The sequence below is a fragment of the Mycteria americana genome, chromosome Z, assembly GCF_035582795.1.
Source record: "Mycteria americana isolate JAX WOST 10 ecotype Jacksonville Zoo and Gardens chromosome Z, USCA_MyAme_1.0, whole genome shotgun sequence".
Classification (NCBI taxonomy): Eukaryota; Metazoa; Chordata; class Aves; order Ciconiiformes; family Ciconiidae; genus Mycteria; species Mycteria americana.
In genome coordinates this window covers 18,526,995-18,543,856 of record NC_134396.1, presented here as the reverse complement: position 1 = coordinate 18,543,856, position 16,862 = coordinate 18,526,995, and the positions used below count along the sequence as shown (strand labels likewise).

Here is a 16,862-nt window from a genome sequence, read left to right as displayed (position 1 = left end):
TACCCAAAGTTTAAGATTTGTTGTTTATTTGGAGCTGTAACTTAAAGTTTGGGATTCCTTTTATCAGTTTCACAGTGCCTCCACGTAACAGCAAAAAATATCAAGGGTCATTTATTACCTGATTTATTACCCTTTCAGGTATAAAGGGAATATAAATAAGAAGATAATTTGTCCCTGTATCACATTACAACATTGTAAAGATGAAATGTCTCACAAACATTACTTTTTCTTCTTGATCTCCCTTATGTAAAAATGTTTCATCTGTAAAATAGAGAAGGTGCCAAAACTGAGGCAAATAATTGTCAGAAATACCCCCTCATTTAGGGCACCTAACTTGAAATGTATAGGACCTGATTTTTTACATTAGAAACTTCACATCCACTGTGCAGACAACTGCTGTTTGAGTTGATGGGCTAACTGGTAGCAACAGATGACATTAGAGCTGCACAGGAAACAATTTGATCGAGTTTCATGGAAAGGTCCTGTATTCGACAGAGTTATGACACTTGGTTTGTGCTTCATTTGGACCAGAAAAGAGAATTACAAGCAGTTTCTGTAGCTGTTAGATATAACAGAGTATGATTTACTAAAATATGAATATAAGAAAATGGGGATGCTGATAAAAGGAGATATGCAGTACAAATGAAAAGATGTTAGTCTATTTAAATTCAACTAGTCCCATTCTCTAAACTTCAGATCAGGCTGGAACAAGTTATGAGCAGGGGATCTCTTCAGAAATTCTATGGACAACTAATTGTTATTATTTTTTTAACCAAGTTATTAATTTAACTTATATTTGACTCATACCCAAGTTGTCAGTCAGCAGTTATTCTGAAAAATCTATTGGTTTTTTTCAGTAATTGTTGTACCAGAGTGGTAGCCAGGGAAAATGATACTACAGACAACTCCTTTAACAAGAATAAGCAGGTAAAAAGTTTTCACAATATGAAAAGGCTCGTTCAGCTTGTATATAGATACTGTATGTTCACAAAAGCACATGACTCCAATTTCTCTATGAAAATAAATCACAAAGAGTTATTTTTCATGTAGTCAACATTGAGTATTTGCAGCTTCCTGAGCTAATGTATTATTTTGTTAGCAAGAAACACGGAAAAATATGAAACTTTTTGTTTAAACAAATCAGTACTTAATAAAGTCATTATTCTTATATACAGTAAAAAAAAAAATTGCTTGGTTCATTTTCTAAACCTATTTTATTTTACAGTTAGTTAACATTTTTCTTTTCAAACCCTTAAAGGAATAACCTTGGGCATAATAGAACATTTTGAAAATAATAAGACATACCTTGTTTAGCTTTACAAAGTATCCCAGTCCAGCTTCCAAGGGATTAGTGTCGCAGTTCATCTGTTAACAACAACAAATAAATTTGCCATCCATACATGATGGACTATCATAGCTTTTGGGTTGGGAGGTGGGGGGTATTTATTTAGTTATTTCATGCAGCCTTCTATTTAATCCTGCATCAATGTCTTCCATGTTGCATATGTGCAACTTCCATTTGAATACACTGTATGCTTCCTATATGTGATTTCAACAGAATATCTACTATTATGCCTAATATAAAATATAGATATGTAAATCATTTCAGTAAGAAACAAGACTTTTCATCAAAGCAGAATGGAACCTTCAGAAGATTGAATAACTGAGGTATGCACATTAATTGCAACACAGAAGAATGCCTTAGCTGAAGAGGAAAATAAAAGACAAAGCCAATTTTATTTACCACCTTCCCATTAGGTGTAGGGGGAATGATTTGTTAGGCAGCATTTGAAACAAGAATGAAAATAATTATCACTGGGCAAATGAAAAGGACCCCTAAATGCCCACCATTTCACCTTCCTGAGTTCTTTCCAAAGGAATTAGGAAAAATTTCAGGTAAGCAGAAATTATACTGATTTTCCCCAAATTCTCTATGCCTCCTGAGTCGTTCTGTATTGTGAGTGAGCAAATTTGGCAGAAACAAGCGAATGGAAAATGAAAAAGTTCCAAATACATTATGAAGCAAGAATAATTGGCCTCTCATGACATAGTTATTACAGAAATAAAACATTTTCAGAATCTATCAGCCAAACCTTTGATTTGAAAACACTAGAGCTCAGCAAAACCCTCATAATTTTGTTATACACAAGAGGGAAAAACATCAGTGAATCAAAATAAGTGTCTCTTTGCCAGCAGCGCAATGGAGTATACTAGTTATTTTTATTTAGAAAAGACACTGTTCAGAATTATAGCAGCTTTTCCTGCTCAAGGTAAATTTTCTTTTCATGCTAAATTGAGAAACTGAAACAAATACTATCTGAGCAAGCTCTGACTAAAAGCTGTGTAGTCATGATGAAATAAAGAAAATAAACAGAAAGAATCATAAAGAAGTTATATTTCCTGACCTCTGCCCCCCAGGCTCGGAAACCCTTTTCCAGCCTTAAAGCATTCAGGGCATATGTTCCAAAGTTGTCAATTCCCTCTTTTTGGCCAGCTTCCATGATTGCACTGTAAAGAGCTGCAGAATCTTCTTTTCTATGATAGAGCTCCCAGCCCAATTCACCTGTTACACAAAAAAGATTAACAGTTTCATCAGCTCAACAATGAAACAATCCTAATAAATACAGTCTTATTCTTGGTAAGAAGTGGGGATCGATGCTGTAAGTGTTAACTCACATTTTAGGATCAATTCTGCTATCATATATCAAGTCTAATTCCCTGCAATAACCACCAGATGATTTATGCCCTAGATCTTACACAGTGGTACTATTATTCTAATTTAAACTGTTAACTGAAATTGGGGGGAGGGGAGGAAATAAAAATAACTGATAAGAAAAGGTCATGTAGCAAAGTCACGATGAGAGAAGAAGCTTAAGGGCATTATAAAGTGATGATGACTTGGCAAGTAAACAACAAATGTAACAGTGTAAATAAGCATAAAACAAGTATATTGTATTGTATTTAGTACAATAGAAAGAGAAGGACTTCAGCTGCTTCAGAATGGTCTGAATTCAGTCCATTGCAGTAGAGAGAGACATAAAAATAAATAAAAATAAAAAGTAACTGAGAAAAACAAATACTTGGCGTTACAGCGTTACATTTTCAAGGCACTTGACAAACACTAATATACGGTAATCCAAAAACAATTCTTGATGTTGGTTTTGCAGTGAATACCACAGAGGTTATCAGAACTGGCCTTTTGTTCTGTAAAACAAATATTTACACTATAGGGTATTCTAGAGAAAAAGGTCTTGGAAAACTCAGCCAAGACCCTGACCAGATCACATTTGAAAATCAATGTACTACATTTCCTCACACATTTATATATAAAATGACATGGACCTATTGCTTATGAATAAAAGATGAGGTTTATTTTTCAACTAGTTACACTTACTATTTTATTTATTGCCTCTTTCCTCAAGAGTCTGTATTCTCTCTTGCTTACCTGTGTACGATATCCTAATGGCAGTAACAGCAATATCAGAAAGTTTCACATGTCTAGACTGGAGAAATTTAAATGAACCATCACTCAGATCCTCACTTGTCAACTTCTGGAGGATCTGTCGGGCATATGGACCTGCTACACCAAGCACTCCCATGTCGTCTGTCATGTTTTCTATTTCAACTTTATATCCACCTCTCATTACTTCCTCTTCAATCCATCTGCATGTACAACACAACAGTAATGTTAATTTTTTAATGAAAAATAACTGATTTAGATAAAGATTAAAAAGGAATAATTTTTTGTTAGTGTTCATCTTCCCAGCAGCTCCCAGTCCGACACCTTCTCAAAACTAATAGAAGTATGCGCTACACTAGATAGTCAAATCCATCATTGATGTTAAACACTGTTTTCTGGTGAGATGCTTGCATAGGAACACAGGCATCTGGGATACAGCCAGGAAAGGAGAGAATTTAAATGGGTGGAATTTCAGTATTTTCAAGATAAGAGAAAGAAGCAATCTCATAGAACTGAACACAGGTTTGCCTTTGGAATAAAAGGTCAACATACAAAAAGAGTAAGCAGTAAACACAATGTATATAAGAAATCTCAAAATAAATTCCTGTCAACAAAAATGTACAACCAGGCTTGTTCCTTCCTGAATACAGTATTTAAAGTATCGGCAGGAAGTTCAGTTTGAGGTTTGATTTAATCAAAAACATCAGCTGGTTATTGCCTTTCAGGAAGCTCACAAAATAAATGAAAGGAGTATATTTAAAAATCTTATAAAGTACTACTTTGTTAAGCAGTGCTAAAAGATCTCGGGCACAGGGGAGAACTAAACAGGACTGCTGAAATTCTGTATAAGTAAATGCATAGGTCTGGTTCTGCCATTTGATTCCTGAATGTGCCAATGGTCCTGCTGATTCCCATGGGACTGTTATGAAACAGTACATTATTCATTGTGTGTTGGGGTAGCAAATTTCAGTCTTTCATGTGTTGATTCATTTTGAATAACTGATTTGTCAGCAATTTCCAGTAAGAAAAGTTCTTTTTCTTAGTATGTATGTACAGCTTCTTACAGCACTAGAAATGTTACTTCCAGTGCTCATCTATAAAAAGCACATTAATGAAGTAATCCTGCAACTGCTTCTACCTCCTTTCTTTCTGTTGTTTTGCTTTGTGACCCCAGAGCCCAAAGCAGAAGACATTATCACACTACCAGGAAGACTGCACTACCCATCTGTATTGGCCAGGTCAGTGCCTGTGGGGTCATCCATGTTTAAAGCCAATTTTCCTTTTTGCGTAAGAGAAAACACTAGATAGGAACAACTGTGCTGTGTTCCATCATACAGTGCCAAATGCAAACAGGTTCAACAACAAAACAGCTCTACCTCCGTTAAAGTATATTACATAACTATCAGTAAATTCTCCATCTTTTTACACCAACAATAATCCAATATGCAGCTGCTTATACTTCAGGATTCAACTCAACCAAGTTTCTAAGAAACCAAAATCAATAAATAAGTAGAATTCTCTTGAACCTAGCAAAAGTTTTGTTGAGTAATAATTAAGAATTTGGCCCTTAGTAAAAAGATTTCTATATTAATGTGACTGTATAGCACTGTGTACTTACTGTATCAAAAATAAACTAACCTCAGATCATGGAGTTCTGACCCCGAGCCAGTTACAAGCATAAATTCTCCAGGATACAGTTGAGAGACTGTTAGCTCAGCATAAACTTTTCCTCTCGGTGTTAACATATGGCTTATATTTGTGGAACCCACCTACAGAGTAAAATTTGCAATTATTAAGAATGCAAAAGAAAACCTTTGAATTCTTAAACATTATTAAATATATGGAAATACGGCTTTACTTGAAAGAACGTTTTTATGTTTGTTCTGCTATGCCATAATAGGAACAGACAGATACACAATTAGCCAAGCTTAAGCTTTACAGTGGAAATTTCACATTTTTCTTCATAGAAAAAAAAAGATATTTTTAAAATGAGATAAATCAAGACCTTTATAAATATTTGTTAATTGTGTATTACACAAGGTATTCTTAAGCTACATTTGATTTAAGAATGCATTTTCAATTCAAATTCAATCAATTTTAGTTTGTTCTATGATCATGAGAATAAAAAATTTTGTATTATTGACATAAATATTCTTTTTCAATCATGTAAGTAAGGCTTTCAGATCTCAAAAGGATAACATTACTTTGCCCCTTACTTTAAAGAAAGAAATACTGAGCTGGCTTATGCTTTTGTGGCCCTGATTTATGTATGCTTTTATATTTTATGTAGTTGCTGGCTATGAATCTACATCTCTGTACATGTGAATTGGGTTCTGTGTAGAAACATGATCTCTAGAGGCAAAATTTAAAATATCAGTTACTTAGGTGTGACCATAAAGCGTATACGTATTCATACAGATACCATCCGTACAAACAGAAATATGAATGTGCCATAGCTGTTGTGCTGATCTGGTTCCAGAGGCAGAATTTAATCTCTCTTATTTCATTCTGCTTTCATAAGAACCTTGTCAGTCAACCAGTCAGTGCCCAGATTCCAGACAATGAATGGAAAAAGGAAAAATATTGCAAATATTAACATTCTTTTGCAAGGTAGTATTACATTAATACAGTTACTGGCATATTACAGGCACATAATTGAATTTTCAGGATCTGATGGTAGTCACACTCAACCTGGTTGTGATACAAGTATATCTCCAGTAGCTTCACTGAATTATTTTATGATGCAGACAAGCATGAATGGTACCAAAAATCAGATAGCTTAAATAATCAGCTGTTGTGAATGTTGGATTTTTAAGTGGACTCATAAACTGTTCTATTTTGCCATCTATTTTTCTTTTTCCCCTTAGCAACACTGATTAAACTCCATAGAAAGCACTCGCTTTGTTCTTATAATTTCCTGTTTAATCTTGCTTTCTCCCTGCCACATAATTATATTCAGCAAGTGTCATCCGTGCCCACTGATGACAGAGTTATCTCACCTCTACCCCAAGCTAGAAAGAAGACAAACTTTTAATCTATATTGCTAGCACAAAATTAATACAGTAAAAAATATGACTACATGGCAATTCAGGTTCTTCTTTCTCCTAAAGCTATAGGACACCATTCTTGTGTACAGCCTTCCCATTCAGTTGGCTCTGATCTCTGAGAAGAAGTTATCTACCTTCACAACTATAGTCTCAGTGTCCCTACTGTTTCCCTATGCTTCCTCCCTCTGGTGTCTGAAGCAGCTAAAACCATCATCTACAGCAAAAACTTAATGAAATTCTGTGCTGAAATGAGCAAACCCCATGGCTGTAGCACTTTGGAAAGGAACAATCTGCTTGCTGGAGGTGTATCTCTGAAGTTAAAAACACTAGATTAGACTGGCTGACAAAGCAGGAAGATAAAGGGACTCATGGAGCACTACCATAAACTGAGGACCAAGAATAAGAAACCTGGGTAGTTTGTCACAGTGTGCCATTTTTGAAAACAGGATCATATTCTGAGGATGTGTGAGCAGCCACACTTGTGGAGAAAGGACAGGTGTGAGCTGAAAACCAAATATACTGAATATTTGCAACCCTGCCTGCTTCAGGCAGTCAGCTGTAAAACAGAGTCAGTATGAGGGGGGTGGAAGATAAGCATGGGTCACATTTAAAAAAACCCAACAAAACTGTTCTGTTGGACAACCAGGAAGAATACAACATCCAGCTATGGTCAGGCAAGAACACCTTCCACTGCTCTCCCCTGCTACCTCAACCTGCCCCAGTACAGCACAGTTTTAGGCAGGCAGCTGTCAAGCTATTCTAGTACTACTGTAAAAGAATTACGGGTGAGATTCACTTGGACTTCTTTAGACAAAGATTTGAAACACAGAATGTTCTGTGTTTCAAGGAAACACTTTTTTATTGTAAAGGTGACTGAGCACAGGAACAGGTTGCCCAGAGAGCTAGTGGAGTCTCCATCCTTGGAGATATTTAAAAGCCATCTGGATGTAGTCCTGGGCAATGAGCTCCAGGTGACCTGCTCGAAAAGGGGGTTGGACAAGGTGACCTCCAGAGGTCCCATTCTATGATTCAATGATTTGTGCCAAAAGGTACTTCTATGTGTGGCTACTCTAGTATAAACTCCACTGTCCATGCTCTTAACTGAGTGAAATACATCTCCTGACACAGCAATTTCTCCAGAGGACCTGAGTGTTTGGTATCTGAAAGATATGGCAATAATATTACGCATAATTTTCCATTTCTGAAACAGATCTTGTTTGTCTAAATCCTACGTTAAAACAGTTATCACTGTCCCATTTACCTTTGGAACAACATTTGCAAATAGATGATCCAGCAGCTTAACAGAATCTGTGCCTTTTACTTTAAACTTGCCAAATGGTGACAGGTCAATCACACCAACTTTTTCCATAACCTGTTTATACTCACGACCCACAGGGTCAAACCAATTTGTGCGCCGAAAACTGGGTCTGAAACAGAGCATTTACACACATAAAAAACAATTTGGAAATTTTGTGCTCTTTTCAGCAAAATATAGTCTTCAGTTTCTTTAGTTTAATAATCATTCAAAAGAGATAGACTTTCCTAATTGTAGGTAGCTTACCCAATATTTTCCTTGGTCTAACATAGCTTAATTATTAAAATCGTTTAACAACAGAGAAAGATATAGGTTGATACTTTATCAACCATTTTGTACAATAAACTGTGAACTGTTCAAATGTTAGAAGAAGTAGTAGTCTGTCATATGTAAATTTACAGCATACTTTGTTGCTGAATCATTTATTTGAGTTTAAGGTGTCAAAGGCTTTATTTCTGAACAGGAGAGTGTGTCTCTCTATTCCTTTATGAGTCTCATTTAGATTGGGACTCCATTATCCCTGTGGGAAACATTTATTTGCTGGATGCTCCCTGATGCAAGCAGGTAACTAGGTAGGCAGGCACAGAAAAAAAAAAAAAAAAAAAAGAAAGGAGGATTTGGCTTCTCCTTTCCTGAGAATTATACAGAGAGGAATCAGCATTTTCATGAAAACATTATATTGTGCTGCTGATCAAATAACACGAAAGGGAGAAAAATACAAATTTAAAATGAACAAGTTGTTCTCTAATCTTTTCCTTCAGCTAGGCTGCTCCCTGATAACCCCATACCTAGAAGAGTTACAGGATACCTCGACGTGTGTTTTGAAATGTCTGCATTGTCAGAATGAAATGGCTTCTAAACTATAGAAAAAACAATGGAAGATCTACCTAATAGATAACTTCAGCTGAAATGAATGATAAATGTATGCTTCTTATCAAATTTAACTCAGCTGGCCCTTGTTGTCATGACAATGGGGGGTGGGGGTGGGGGAGGAGGTAATCTTTTCTTTACTTGTATCCAGTCTCATCTCCAGGTTTGTAGAACCAATGAGGTTGCTCCCATCCTGCATGAAAGCCCATTGAACATTTTGATTTCAGCAAGTCATACAGCCCACTGGTTCTCTCTGTTGGTCTCCCAGCAAATCTTTCTTCTTTAGGGTAACCAACTAGAGAGGAAAAAAAAAACAAAAACAAACCAAAAACGATGGCATCCTAAATACTGTACAACATAAAGATAGAATATATGTTAATACATATATGTAAACAGAGAAATCTAGACGCAGGCTTTGTTGGAATCCATTTTCAGGATATAAATGTATTTTAAAAAATACCTTCTTACCAATGTTATTAAAACCATAAGATTCTCTTGCTTTGGCTGCTGTGTATTCTGTGGTGGTCCACTTTCCATACCGGTTGGGATCTAATTCTATCAGGTCGAATGGAGGTTCCCCCTCAAGGATCCAGTCACTGAGGTACTTTCCTATGCCACCAGCATGTATAATGCCATACCTTAAAAACAGGAGGAAGTCTTGTAGTGCCAAGTCTTTTTTTGTTTGTTTGTTTTTAAAAATCAGTACTAGCATATACTACTACTACATCCCCTAAAGTACCCTAAAGTATTCAAAATTTTTCCCTCTGGGGTTTGTTGTTTTTGGTTTTGGTTTGGTTTTTTTTTGGTTTGTTCTATTTTGTCTTGTTTTCCAAGATTGCATGCTTTATTGACAGATATTTCTACTGGGCCACTGTCAGCAGCAAAACTCCACTGATCATGTACAGCATTTGCGATGCTTGAGATTACAGCAAGTTCGCTCTTTCTCTAAAGCTTAGAATTTAACAATCTTTTCCAGGGACGTTAGAACTCTTCAACAATTAATACTAAAGAAAGTTCTCAAACTTCTCATATCCACTAAATACACTTTCTAGTCATAGAATACCTCTTCTTTTTCAATCAGATTTGAGTAAACCAGACTCAGATTTGAAAACCAGACTGAGACATTCTAGCAGCTACAGTGAATATTTACCTTACAGTGATAAAAGCAACAGAAGCAGAAGTCAGGAGACACTACCGAGACAGCTTTAAAGAATCAGGGAATGTAGAGGAACTGCAGATAAAACTAGACTTGTTTACAGTGGTGACAGAGTTGAAAGCCGCTTTTTCTCACCTGATTTACCTTCTCTGTTCTCCACTACAACTACAAAAAGAACTGATTCCAGAAAGCTTGTGCTAACAAAATAAACACGTAGAAAATTTCTGCTACCAGTCTGTCACAAAAGCCTGTCCTGTTTCTACATAATGAGTGTGTGAAGGATCACACTGTAGAGGAGATCTCTTGTTAGAAACCTGCATTAAAGGAACCACAGCAAAGGTAGATGCTCAAAAGTTATGAAGTGATAGATGTAAGGTTTCCTTACTTAAACATTTTGTATATGATTCTAACTTTCAAATTGCTTGAGATCTTGATATCCATAGGGAAAAAGCTGTGTGTGAAATATGCTCCTGCAAGGTACTCGAAGTGGACAACTGGGGACAAGGATCTTCGCTGTGCTGCAATATGTGTATGTTGCTACTCAGTCTACATATGACCAAACAGTACTATGTAACGCTGAATTACAGGCACCTCAGATTCGACACCAAAACATTTAATGACAAATAATTATTAATACTGAATGATTTAAAACTTTTTATTTTAATATCTCTGTGAATTAATTTGCCATGTCTAAAAACAAAAGTGTCGAAATAGCCTCCTGTCTAGGGAAGATGTGAAAATAAATTCTTAGTTATTTGTGAAATGCTCCAATGAGCACAACAGAAAAATCCTTGAAGAAATAGTAAGTCTGTCCAAAACCAAGTTTAGATTAGCATGCACCAATTAAATCACAGACACTCACACTGAATAGTGAAGCTAAAACAAAACTGAATTGCTGTTCATCAACTCTGGATTCTGAATTCTATGCCTTCAATTAAATAGGCAAGGATCTTGTGGACAAAAAAAGGATGTAATCATTTAATTCTAATGCATGTGCATAAGAAGAATGAATTCAGATTACACAGACAACTTAGTTCTGGCACTTCCTAACTGTGGAATGCCTGACTTCATAATATGCATGAGATTACTTTGATATAGTGGGGTTTTATCTGTAATTTATTTATTTATTTAAATGAAATAGAAATATCAAACAGTTGAGTACCTGAAGTAATTCTGCCAAACACACTCCTTTAGGCTGTTCAGCATAAATATTCAGATTCTCAGCACAAGCTTGTGTCACCACAGTTGATGCAGTAAAGATGAGCGCCTGTAAACTGCCAGTCCGCAAGTACTACAGAAGAGCTAGCCATTGCTGGCGTAATTTAATTAGGCAACTCTTAGTTATTCATGGGTATAAGTTTTGTGACCATGGCTACAATGCTTTCAAGAATGGCTCCAGAAGTTTTAGACAGCTTAAGTCTCCCTGCACCATTCACTGCAGCCAAAAGCACAGGGGAACATGGCACAGAGACCACTGCATGACTGTGGGTGGCAACAGACCAAATACAATGAAGTTTTTTAGCTTCAGCTGATGACTGCTGAGCTGATGGCAGGGTAACCCTGGGGGCAAGACAGCCCTGCGATGTGGAGTTGCTACTACAGGTACAGCACTGCCTGTGGGCTGACTGGTCATAGAGTCATAGAATGGTTTGGGTTGGAAGGGACCTTTAAAGGTCATCTAGTCCAACCCTCCTGCAACGAGCAGGGACATCTTCAACTGGATCAGGTTGCTCAGAGCCCCGTCCAACCTGGCCTTGAATGTTTCCAGGGATGGGGCATCTACCACCTCTCTGGGCAACCTGTTCCAGTGTTTCACCACGCTCATTGTAAAAAATTTCTTCCTTATATCTGGTCTGAATCTACCCCCTTTTAGTTTCCAACCGTTAGCCCTTGTCCTATTGCTACAGGCCCTACTAAAAAGTCTGTCCCCGTCTTTCTTATAAGCTCCCTTAAAGTATTGAAAGGCCACAATAAGGTCTTCCCGGAGCCTTCTCTTCTCCAGGCTGAACAACCCCAACTCTCTCAGTCTGTCCCCACAGGAGAGGTGCTCCAGCCCTCGGATCATTTTTGTGGCCCTCCTCTGGACCCACTCCAACAGGTCCATGTCTTTCCTGTGCTGAGGGCTCCAGAGCTGGACGCAGGACTCCAGGTGGGGTCTCACCAGAGCGGAGTAGAGGGGCAGAATCACCTCCCTCGACCTGCTGGCTATATTTCTTTTGATGCAGCCCAAGATATGGCTGGCTTTCTGGGCTGTGAGCACACATTGTTGGCTCGTGTCCAGCTTTTCACCCACCAGTACCCCCAAGTCCTTCTCTGCAGGGCTTCTCGCAATCCCTTCATCCCCCAGCCTGTATTGATACTGGGGGTTGCCCTGACCCAGGTGCAGGACCTTGCACTTGGCCTTGTTGAACCCCATGAGGTTCGCACGGGCCCACTTCTTGAGCTTGTCCAGGTCCCTCTGGATGGCATCCCATCCCTCAGGCGTGTCAACTGCACCACTCAGCTTGGTGTTGTCTGCAAATTTGCTGAGGGTGCACTCGATCCCACCGTCTATGTCATTGATGAAGGTATTAAACAATACTGGTCCCAATACAGACCATGGAGGGACACCACTTGCCACCAATCTCCATCTGGACATTGAGCCATTGACCACTATCCTCTGGATGGTCTCTGCTCTCTGCAGAGCTTTGCAGCACCGACTCTGTGTAATCAGTTGATTTTGGTGCTCCTAGCTGGGCATACATTATCAGAGATTTTAAATTATGCAGGGTGCCCAAATCCCTCATTACCTCAGATAATGGGGAGCTGATTGTATTAATATACCACTGCAGTTCTGCTACACAAGAATAAAACACATGCTGCAAGGATGGGATGTTACAAGCAACTGTAAAGAGTGGTACAGTTTAAGAATCTCAGTCTTCATGTGAGGATTTAGAGAAAATTTCCTTAATGAACACAAACTGCCCTTCTCTGTTTTTCTTCTCTCCTTCAGTCCCTGCCAGATTATTTTCCCCATTGTCCCTCTCCTATTCTTGTGTCTTACTTGTTCATGAGTCCTTGCTTCTCACCGATTTTCAACTCATTCCACTCCTTTTTCCTAGGAAATCTGAGTCCTTGCACACCATGGTCCCTTTTCTAGTGTCTTTGTCCCAGGTTTAGCCATTTTTCTATCTCATTTCTGCAGAAAAACTCCTGTTCAGTCTCTGGCTGTGGAACACTAGATAGAATGCAGGAATCTTAGTGCAAGATTTAGTGAGTCTCTATTAAGTGTTTATGAGCTGTAACATTTATAAAGGCTTGTGAATGGGCCTCATTAATAGATTTTGTGAAGAACGGCAGAAAGGCGTACCTTTAGGAGAAAGGTCATTTCTGCCAAATGTGAAGTTCATTCTCAGAAAATGGGGAAATTAGAGCTTTTCAAAAGAAAGACCCCAAAAACCTTAACACAGCAAAACAACGTACCTTCCAAAAATCTTGTTCTTTGGAATGGTTACACTGCTTTGACCTAAAGTTTTCTGAATAAAATTCTAGCCTACTCCTGTTAATATTTTCAAAGCTATAAGTAATTGAAAACAGTCTTAAATGGGAAGTGTTGAGCAACCTTAATAATAAACAGTGCTACAAGCCCTGCTAACTATACTTATTAACTTCTTTGCACATTAAAACGCCTAGCAAGCTGCTAATTTTAGATAATAAAAATCCTCTAAACTAACAGCACTAAGTCCTCTGTCACAATGTCCCTGCTAGTTGACTATGAGATAAGGATTTGCTAATGCACACAAAAAATTACAACACTGGTAGAAACACTGCAGTGACCCAGAAGCATAGAACAGAGAGTCAAAAGTCCTTGAAAAGCAGACAAAGCAACCCAATGACAGCAACATAATTGCAAACTGTCTCTCAACATTTAGAGATTAACCAAATTCCTGAAATAAGTTGTTTAAAGAACATATAACACTGGTCTTCAGTTATTCCTATATGGAACTTTGATTCTGCTCCCATTGACACCAATGAAGGAAAACAGGCTCCAAAATCTGGCAGCACAGTAATGAACTTAAACAGTCTTTTTGGTGAAAAAGGACTAGGCAAACCACTTTTGTAACTATAAGTTCTGCAAATGTTACTAAAAGATAACAATATTTTTTTTTTTAATCCAAACAGCAAAGGTGAATACCTTTCACAATGAATCATTGCAAAATTACCAAACCTTTTTATTTTGAGGGCCTTGGAAAGCACGTTAGTGGTACTGCCTTATCTTATGATCTGAGGGTTTGTTTGGTTTGGACTGAAAGAAAACTGGAAAAAGCTAAGCTGGATTTTGAACAGCAAGTTAGGCAATTGGAAAAACAATGTAAACAGAACGTGTTCAATAACATGTGCCTGGAATTGTATTCAGTTCATTCTATCCATCTTGAATCAATGGTCAAACTAAGACAATGAAAGAGAAGTCAGTAAGAGTTTTACCACTGACTTCAGTGGGGCCAGAGTATATAAGATGCAAGTCACATTCAAAGAAAATACTGCAATGGGCAGAAGAGAATAAATAACACTAGTAAAACACCCATTGCTGTTGTCACACTGCCCTCATTTGCTTTCCTCCAACATCCAGCAACATCATTTCTCAGTTCAACCTTCAACAATGAGAACCATTACTGTGTTTGTGTCCCTAGAGCAGTCACCCACCCAGTATGCTGGCAGTGCCTTCTGCTTAGTATGCTTTCCACTCTTCACCTGAAAGTTACTTCCTCATATTAGAGGTTCTCCCTGTACCAGTCATTCTTGCCACAACTACAGTGACACCAGTTTCTGCATATGCCAAACAATTGTCGAACACAGTGTAATTCAAAGCAATACATAAAATTAACTGGAAAGTTTATTGTAAAGCCCAGCACTTTTATGACTTTAACTTGCTGCACAGGCAGTACCAAGTACTACCCATTTCTTGCTGCTTCATAAAGTCTCACAGATATTGGCCTCCAGAATAAAAGGAGGAAACAAATTGAAAAAATAGTGAGAGTTATGAATAAGAAGTAAGAGAGAGCTTGTATTACGTAGGTAGTGGTAATTAAGACTATTTCCAATTACATTTTACATAAAATATGTGCAAAACAACCCCCAAACCCATAAAAATTTGCAAAGCTTGAGCTGACTGCCATTTTAGCAATATGACAGGCAAAAGTTGTCATAAAGAATTTACTCACCCGAAACCAATAGCTACCCAGTAATTTATGACACCCTGATGTGGTCCCACCATAGGAAGAATGTCTGGAGAATAGGTGATAGGACCAGCAATTGTGTTTACGATGTCTGCATTTTTCAGAACTGGGACCATTTCCATAGCAGCCTCAATATGCTCCATTATTCTGTCTAAATCAGACTCAAAAAGTTCTTTTCCAAAACCTGTACAAATATTTGACTCTTATTATATACTTAATTATGCTGAAAATACTTACATTTTAAATACAGTTATGCAATCTACATATATAAAAGTTATATAGAATTCATCAGTGAGTATGTTCAAGCCTTTGCCATCCTACATGAGAAAAATAGTGTGCATGAATCCCTAGTCACCTGCAGGATCAAGTTTATTGTCACTGCAGTTACACTGTCCTTTATACATATTTGTTTAACCCTGAGGTCACACAAATTCAACAATGAAGTAGAAAGGAAGTGGAGAAACACAGAAACTTCCTTCTTTGTTAATAAGACCTACTTATTTTTCTCAATACGCCACCAATTTGGGGAGGGGAAGAAAGATATTGCCTGTGTCAGCTTATGATTTCCACGGCATTTAGTGAATTCCTGGATATATTTCAGCCTTCAGTCTGGGCTCTAAGCATTATTGAACATCACTCTGTGGAGGGACTTGACACTACTGGAGACAATAAATTCAAGAAGCTGTGACAGTGCAATCCAAAGCCCAACAATGCTCTTCCTTAGGAAGCACGTTGTGTTTTTTTAAAACAGTAACACTATTGACTTAATATAACCTTCTGTCTAGAAGTGAATGGAAAGCTGGAGCCTAGATATAACACAGTAATTTTGATTTTTTTTTTAATAAGCAGCAGTATGACATTGTTGGGATTTTTTGTACAAAAATTCTATACAAATCTGCAGCTCTCCTGCACTTATATCTGAACACAGCATTTTGTCTAAGATATTCGTTTGCTATACCTATGTTCCTATTTGACAACCACATTATTTCTGTGGGAACAGCAAAAATCAAAAGCTCCTGTCAGTATGCTGGAGAGAAATGTAAGCTTAGAAAAATCCCTATTCAGTTGCAAAAGGCTACATAACACAGATTTGGTGACTGCATCTAATCACAACACACAGGCACCTGTTCAAAGAGTAGGGTAAGACTATGTTGTAGACATATATTTTGTGCCTATTTCAAGTAGGCTTTTTTTATGTTACATTTTTATTTCTATTCACTCTTATCATTAGAATTCTATTATTTGAAAAAAAGTTTCTCATTACAATCACACATTGCAAATATTTTCTATTTTCTGTTACATAAGGCAGCATGACAGGCTGGGATTTATACACATTAAAACATGTGCTAGTACTTATCAAGTTTAAAGATTTAATGTCATTAATTACCTGGTGGGACTCCATTTGTCACCCATGAGTCCTGCAGCTTCATCTTCTCCTCGCTTTCATATGGACCAAATAAAAGACCATCCCTTTCTTGCCTTAGATAATATGATCCTTCTAAATCACGAATCACAGGCAATTCTGTTTTTAGGGCTTTCACTTCAGGGATAGTTGATGTCACAACATACTGATGATGAACGGGTATAAGAGGGTGCTGCAGGCCAATCATCTTGCCTATTTCACGGGCCCAGAAGCCTAGAGAAGACAAAAATCAAAACAGAAATATTAAAAGACTAATTTCAATGAGTGGAAAATAACAGTAAAACATTCGCAGGAAGCACCGCGCTTTATGGAACGTGACAAAGAAATTTTTTCCATACTTTTAATTTTCAAATTATTTTTCATATTATCCAGCAT

General features: G+C 37.5%; 1 protein-coding gene across 2 annotated transcripts in view; it reads right to left on the bottom strand.

The window, feature by feature from the left end:
• Positions 1 to 16,862, bottom strand: part of DMGDH (dimethylglycine dehydrogenase) — a 47,562-nt gene that overhangs the window by 13,277 nt on the left and 17,423 nt on the right. For both annotated transcript variants that reach the window (XM_075488440.1, XM_075488441.1), the window contains 9 exons: positions 16,452 to 16,700; positions 15,050 to 15,248; positions 9,161 to 9,330; positions 8,834 to 8,987; positions 7,769 to 7,934; positions 5,099 to 5,229; positions 3,446 to 3,663; positions 2,406 to 2,563; positions 1,306 to 1,365 (listed from right to left, as the gene is read on the bottom strand). In XM_075488440.1, coding sequence (XP_075344555.1) covers positions 1,306 to 1,365; positions 2,406 to 2,563; positions 3,446 to 3,663; positions 5,099 to 5,229; positions 7,769 to 7,934; positions 8,834 to 8,987; positions 9,161 to 9,330; positions 15,050 to 15,248; positions 16,452 to 16,700 — 1,505 coding nt within the window. The remainder of the gene's footprint in view (positions 1 to 1,305; positions 1,366 to 2,405; positions 2,564 to 3,445; positions 3,664 to 5,098; positions 5,230 to 7,768; positions 7,935 to 8,833; positions 8,988 to 9,160; positions 9,331 to 15,049; positions 15,249 to 16,451; positions 16,701 to 16,862) is intronic.